The 7611-nt window shown below is 43.9% G+C and overlaps 1 protein-coding gene across 1 annotated transcript; it reads right to left on the bottom strand.

The window, feature by feature from the left end:
* Positions 1 to 800: 800 nt before the first annotated feature.
* On the bottom strand, positions 801 to 6457 carry LOC127301525 (AUGMIN subunit 8). Its single transcript, XM_051331779.2, has 7 exons — positions 6254 to 6457; positions 3360 to 4684; positions 2804 to 2923; positions 2266 to 2382; positions 2064 to 2153; positions 1485 to 1592; positions 801 to 1308 (listed from the first exon to the last, which is right to left on the bottom strand). The coding sequence occupies exons 2-7, from the start codon at positions 4590 to 4592 to the stop codon at positions 1252 to 1254; spliced, it is 1725 nt and encodes a 574-aa protein (XP_051187739.1). The 5' UTR covers positions 4593 to 4684; positions 6254 to 6457; the 3' UTR covers positions 801 to 1251.
* Positions 6458 to 7611: the final 1154 nt, after the last annotated feature.

Here is a 7611-nt window from a genome sequence, read left to right on the forward strand (position 1 = left end):
CGGCATCCCCTCGCGCGGCTACCCCGACCAAGGTTGCACCGCCCAACGCTCTCGGCTCCCTCGACATCGGCACAAGGGCTACCACCTCGCTTGCGCCTCACCAGCCTCCTCTCCAGTCCAAGCATCCGCGACGCAACTCCGTCCACGACACTCCCGCTACGACTGCGGGGGAGTGTCAGCCTTCTAGGGTCCACTTCGGTTTATCTCCAGTCTGACCGTCCACGTCGTTCATGTTGTTCACGACGCTCCCGCTACAACTGCGGGGGAGTGTTAGAGATATATTCCGTGTACGTATAAACGGATAGTCTAGGATAGAGATAGGACTCTCGTGTCTTGCCTTGCACTCCAAGATGATCCCTGTACGCCTATATATACTCGCCCATGAGGCTCAATAATACATCCAACATATTCCGCATATCTCTCTCCCTCTCTATCCTTCTACAACGTCCCCCTTGTTTTATTGCTTTTGCAAGGGCAAGTTCATTTGCAAATTGTGGTCTTTGCATTCTAGCAGCAGCAAGAGAATGCTTTAGACATGTTCTTGTTTAGGTGATGAGCCTGAGCTAGGGGGAGCCAAAATGATACAGTATCCCAAAATCCAAAGATTTTTAACTCGGAACTGAAAATGTAAGAAGCAGAATCCGGAATTCCGATATTCAAACCATCTAATGTGTACCACACAAGTGTTATTTTAGAGTAAACTGCAATCCAACAGTCACATTTACATTGGTATGATTGAGATGTCAGTACAATGGAGTTGGACAGTAGGTTGAGGTGAAAGAGAGAGTGCAACTACAAAATCTGGAAACACATGTTGCACACGACGGAGAATCAAATATTTTCCAGTATCTTTTCCTTAAGTTTCATTTGTGTATTCTCTTTCCATATGTCAAAAAAATACAGTGGAAAAGAATAGGGCTCTACCCCTAAAACGAAACTACTAATAACAGAACAAAAGGTAAAACTAAAAGAAGGGGGAAAAAAGGCTAGACGTACACTATATTGTAAATGCAATTTACACATGAGGAGACCTACAAGCTATCATATCTAAGCAGCGTGAGTTGTTATCTGCACAGCATCGCACCTTGATCGCCAGGGGATGTATAACATTCTTTTGTTTTGTTACTTTTTTCTATGGGTTCCTTGTTTCTTTGCACAATATGTTCTTATAGTCTCACAGGCTCAATTAGCACGGTTGTACCTATTCAAAAATATCATTGTATATCTTATATCTTTGCCTGGGTTGTTAGTTCATCTGGACAACTCCTTTACTTGCATAAGATGTGTCCGCAGGCTAGACTCCTGTACCTGATTAAAGATAAAATAGCACTAGTAAGACCCTGTGTACAACTGCTGCTATCATGTGAACAATTAATCACCAGTTCAACACCAAGCATAGAAAGAAATTGCGTTTTTCAAATTTCAGAGCTTGATGGTCACTTCTTAGAAGGAAATTCTTGGGAATAGAACTAGAATTTAAGTACCTCCAGTTTTGCTGCCATAGCTAAGAGTTCTCTGCATTCATCAAGCATGACCTTTTCTTGTTCTGAAACGACTGAAAGCTCTGAGACCAAATATGTCTTGTCTTCAACCTGGCAAGAAATATGCTCTAATGTCAGTTAAAACAGACTAACAAAAATTTTCCTTAACGGCGAGGGATGGCCTTTCTTAGTTCTTCAACTTCTGCACTTCAGTCCACTTGATATCATGAGCTTATGAAGGCCAAATGTAAATCATGCAAATCGAGGGCGGGTAAAGAAAGATTTCAACTATCGACGTGGACACAATTTTTTGGTGGGGCTTTATTCATATGTTAGTGATTTAAGAGTCAATATATAATTTCATCGCCTTTTTTATGTAAGAAAGTGTTTTATAAGCTGGGACATTACCATTTATTACAAGGGAAAAACTTTTCTTATAGTATGAGTTATACTTATCCTGCAACTCCTGTGAATAATGTGCATCAAACCATGATATAAAGTTAAAGATATGCCTATGGGTAAAGACATGATTTTATTAGCGAAATAAGTAAATGTGGAGAGTAAAGTTCTATGATATCTGACCTTAGAAAGCATACAGCGAACGGACGATCCCAAACCTTGCATGACATCAACAGCTGAGCTCATAGCATTCTTAAGACTAACTGTGTCCGCCTGTTAATACAATAGCAATACCATTAGTCACAATCGCAAACGCAATATTTGGGCACAAGTAGAAGTGCACCCGTATTCCAAGTTTAATCAATGCAGTTTTTTCACAGCATACCCTTGCTCCTGATGTGACTGGAAGCCGCAGTGTGCTTGCTTTTAGAGCCTCAGATGCCCGAAATAACGATAGACTATTCTCCTTTTCAAGTGCTGGCCATTGTTCGAGGTAAGCAATCTGAATCACAACAATATCAGATTAAAAGGGGTGATGTATGCATTTACAATCATAATGCATGTACTATGGTCATTGGTCATTACATGCATTCTTTCAGATCCCTGATTTTCAGGTTTCATATCAGCGTCTTTTGGAGAAAAAGAAAAGTGTGAATGTGTGATATGACAACTATGTCCCTATATTGCGTATTCCAAATTTACATGTCAGAATGAGAACGTCATATCACGATGCAATTAGGTATTTGTCTTTCAAAGAGGACCTTTTGAAACAATCGTGCTATGCTTCAATTGTATCAACAGAAACATTGTAGCATTTTTGTGCCAACTTGTTAGAATTATACTCGAATGAGAAATAACATGAGTTTCACAATATGCTTAGGAGCTTATAGATCTAAGCTATCGATGCACGAGGTAGACCTTACCTGCTCTTGCAGAATGCCATACAGCTTCAACTCTTGCTGATGGCGTTGCACCATGACTCTTCGCAAATTAACAGCATCCCTCAAATTCGAGGTATTCCTCCAAACATTATATAGAATATTCTGTTGTACAAGAGAACAGGAAAAATTCTTTCATCAACTGAACATCACTAAAAGAAGCAAAGCTCAAAAGAAAAGTACAACTACACCAACAGCACCAATGCTAAAAGCCATTAGACCACATACTTTTAAATGTATGTATGACTATACGAGCAAACTTTTGTAATGCAAAAACTGCTGTCAGTAATGTCAAACAGTTGTCATCACTGAAACTGAGCCTGAAACAGTCTACATGCCTAATTAGGTAACTTACTGTTGATGAACCATAAGATGTTTTTATACTAAAGTTAAGCCAAAAAAGGATGCAAAATGAGAGTGTGGTATGTTGGTATCCTTCATATTAGGGGTCAATCTAGAAGTAAAAAATAAGCAGGAATAAGGTCCTTGCATGAAACAGACCGGCTTGAAACATTTTTAAATAAAAAGATGCCGAGTTTACCTCGACAGTGGACTTTTGGAAAGATAGAACATCTTCCGCACGGGCATTTACAAAGAGCAACTGCAAGTATCTATTATGCAGCAAGCGCAGTTGATGGATATTTTCAGTTTGGCTGGAATTCTTCCTTCCCTTTCTTGGATCAACCATGTAGCTAACAACAGGAGATATAACACCTGGTTGAATAGTTCCAGCACTTTGTGAACGGCAAGGTGTTGAGGGCCTTGTCCGAGATGGACTTTGAAAAGCCCTAGAAGTAGATGGTGCAGCTGACAAGACCCTGTTTGGGGATGATGAGCGATGAAGAACAGGAACAGGTAAAGTGATTGTCCTACTTGGACGGCTCGCACATTTAGATCTTTCTGTTGTCTGTGAATGAACATCACTGACAGAGTCTAAATGTCCATCTCTTCTGTTTGCATGAATAGCCAATCTCCGTGCCACATCATCCAATGATTGATTCAATCTTTTACCCGTGTCTTCAGAAGCAGGATTCTTCCTTGGTGAAAGTCCTCTAGAAGTATTTGACAAAGGGACCGATCTGCTAGATTTCTCAGAAAGTTCAGAATTTGACATAAGATTGGTATGCCCACGCTTACTTATCATGGCTGGCCAACGGTTTTGCTCAGTTGCCCTCTTAGGCAGGTCTTCTGAAGGTCGAGCATTCTCACATTGTTCAGCAACTTTTTTCCTTCTCAGAGGACTCCTCTTCCTCTCAGTTGGGACACTGGCATGTTCCTTGGTCTGATCTAAAGATGGGCTAGACACCACCTTATCTTTCTTATTACCAGGGGCAGCCACAGACCCCAACTGGTAGGAGGGAGATAGGTTCCGCATTGCCGGCCACAAGCCATGTGGAGACCTTTCATTTGCTATGCACCTAGAACTCTTATTTACCTCTTTGATGGTATCACGGACTGGTGTAACGGACCTTGATATTGGGGTTGAGGGTGTTGACACCCTCGAAGAAGGGGTTGAAGGTGTTGTGGGTCTTCTTCTGTCTGCAGATTGCGCCCTTTTGGGCACTGGCGTGCCATCAGCTGTCGAAGTCCGGGCAAGACTAGGAGATGTGCATCGCCTTGTTGAGGTAACAGCCTGACCACTCTTGTACCTGGATGCAACATCTCTTGCTCGGCTTACAGAAGACGCATTATGCTTCTCAGATGGAACTAGTGGTGGTCTTTGAGTTTCTTCAACAAGAGCAGCTTTCTGCACACCGCTCTTAAGAACATCCATGAGGGATAGCAACTTCTAAAACCAACCACATCAATCTGTGTCTCATGAAACTATCTCCCTGCAGACTGCTGCAATGCTCCAGTCGCCCAGATCTACAAAAGGTTCACACGCAGACATAAAACAATCAGGCCTAATGAAGAACAGCATTCAACCAGATCGACTTGAAACAAACAAGACAACCTATTCAGACAGCAAAATCAAAGACAGACAATCAGGCTTTCGTCAACATGTTTCAACAATGTAGGCAAGTGATCCAGAAACTGCAGGTAACGAATAACATACCCGTTCAAGTACAAAACTTGAGGTAGGTATTGCCTCTCAATCCTCTAAAGAGATGACAAGGTTGGACCAGAGAAGGAGAAGTGGTATAACAGAGGCTCCTAAAGCAAGGGAGGAAGGTGGCACATATAAACGCATTACACATAGACTAAAAATATAGGATAGAAGATGTTTTGTGCGAATTGCTGGTGACATGTAACGTGAGGGATTCGATAGCAAGGACAAGGCGAATAAACAAAACTACTTGCGGAGATTCTGATGGTTTTGGGACAGACAGGGAGATCCACATCACCACATGCATGTGAGACGGATCTCTTGCCTAGCGGATTAACAATTTCTCATCAGAAGCGGCATTGGAAACTAAGGACCCTTTTTTAAGGTGCCACTCATGAACCAGGAACATGCATCGAGGCTTTGTAATCTTCGACGCAAACAACAGAGACACAAGGCCGCAGGACACATCACATGAAAATAAAACAAACAAGGATCCGGTCGAAGTTGCCGGGAAATTTCATCGGTAGAACCAACGGATGAGGCATAAAAAGTACTCCGTGTGACTCATGGTGCGCCCATTGTCGGGTCCGCAGCGGATGATGCTCGATGGTGGTGTTCTCGGAGAATTCGTTCATTCACCTAGGCTGAATCTAGCGCAGGTTGCATTGGTAATTGGATTTTTGGATACAGATATTTCCTTAGGATTACTGCAGGAGCTAGCTAACTGTGGCTGCTGCATTGCTGCTACGAGACAAGGTGTGTAGAGTCACCTAGGACGATTGTTTAATAGCAGCAGTAGAAAATTGCGGCGGGGACTAATCAAGCATCGAAATCATCCCGAGACTTCAGAAGTTCAGAGTACACGTAGCATTAACAAAATTGTTTCCCAAAAGCTGTGCTAGAGTCAGGACAGGGTAATCAGGGCGAAGACAAAATTCTCAAGACTCACGCCGTATCACCGAAAAGAACAGAAGAATCAGCAGCGAGAAACCCAACCCCAGACCGCGCACAACGTCGACGAACCCAAGATTAAGATAAGACAGAGACGAGACGAGCGGTGTTGACGATGTTCTCCCCGTACAAACCGAAGCAGAGCGCATCTAGATCACCTGAGCTGTAGTGCAAGAAGCTAGCGAGCGACAGCAAATTCCAGGGTCCTCCATTGAAGATTGAACCAGCCCCAATCGCACAACAGCCCAACGCTTGCTCCAGAACAAACACCTGGTGCCCCCCTGCTCTGTCCTCCTCGAATTTTTTGGAGGCGCTCCTCCTCGAACTGAATCAACAGCAGCGCAGCGCAAAACCAAAAATCTCCCACAAATAGGTCGCAACAGAAAGCCCTAAACTCCCAGCTCCGAGACTGACCAGACAGGCGCCAGAAGCCTCACCTCGATAGCCCCAGCAGCGACGAGACGACTCCCCAAAACCGCCGCCGGCTCCTTGTCTTCCTCCTCCTCGGAGCGCCGCCGGGATCTCCGCGAGCACCAGACGGAGAGCTCCCAAGAATTCCTCACCGCTGGTTTGGCCGCGGGGTTTCGAACAAAGAGGGAGCGCAGAGGAGCAGATGGAGGTTACAAACAAAGAGGCTAGCGCGGCGGGGGAGGCGGGATTAAGGGGGAGTGCGCAATTAAGGAAGACCAAACGGCTCTTCCCTTTCATAACTGTTGGCAGGTTCTGGTACGCGTACCCGCGCCCGTGCACCCCCCGGCAAGGCGGGCCGTGCGCTGGGTTGGGTGGGTGGCGCACGGAGCGCATACGCGCCCTACGTACAGTATCCATACTGTAGGCTGAATGATGATGCTCTTATCTACGCCATGCTCCATGCTTCCTTCCATGGTGCACTTTTCTGCGCATGTACCGATGTACGCAACATTAAGGACGGTCTTTCTTTCTTTTTTCTCGAGATAAAAGGTGATGAAAACACAATCATGATCTCGGTAGGAATGAAAACGGAGCGTAAACACAACGGAAGTGGTGCCACATTTTATTTTCAGTGTTTTATGCGAAAGCGAAAACAAATACAGAGACCCCGAGAACAAATACGGGAACAGATGTTGTCGGAATCAGATGCAAAGCCAGCACGATGCGTACGCGGAGCGGAAAAAAACGTATGTTTGCCGGAACCAAGAGACTGCTTAAATTATGAAGAACAAATCAAAGCCTAAAACCGACAAAACGTATCCCTAACTCTACCACGGCCACTCAATATACCGTGGAATCGAGGAAGGGTCTAATCGTGGAAGCTTCCTCAAACAAACAAAGGGATTCCGTAGTTGTCGATTTGGGATGGACCGGTTTGCCGGTTTTGCTTGGCAATGTCAAGTATTGAATTTGCTGGACTGGATCATGCACATCGAACCGTGAAATGGAAATTCTGAGTTAAGCGGAACAGATTTTCCCTTTTCCACGCTTGTTTCACCGAAAGACGCTATTATGTTTCTGGTTATGTTTTTGTTCCGTAAAATTTCGTTTTCGTTTTCATATGTTCGCTCCATTTTCGTATTTTTGCAGAAAAGTCGGAAACTTTCTACCCCGTTTTCTTCCCTAGCGGCAGTGATGTGGATACAAAATGGATGTGTACTTTTGTCGGTGAGCCATAGATCATGGTTTCACGTCTGGTTAGGACAAGTGCAAATTACTGACAAACGGATTTTGTGAAGTCAATTGTGAGGGGCACACGAATTTGGTGAACCAATTTGAACAATAAACGTATAATATAAAAAATTATATGCTTCTTAGAAACAAC

The sequence above is a fragment of the Lolium perenne genome, chromosome 5 (assembly GCF_019359855.2).
Source record: "Lolium perenne isolate Kyuss_39 chromosome 5, Kyuss_2.0, whole genome shotgun sequence".
Lineage (NCBI taxonomy): Eukaryota > Viridiplantae > Streptophyta > Magnoliopsida > Poales > Poaceae > Lolium > Lolium perenne.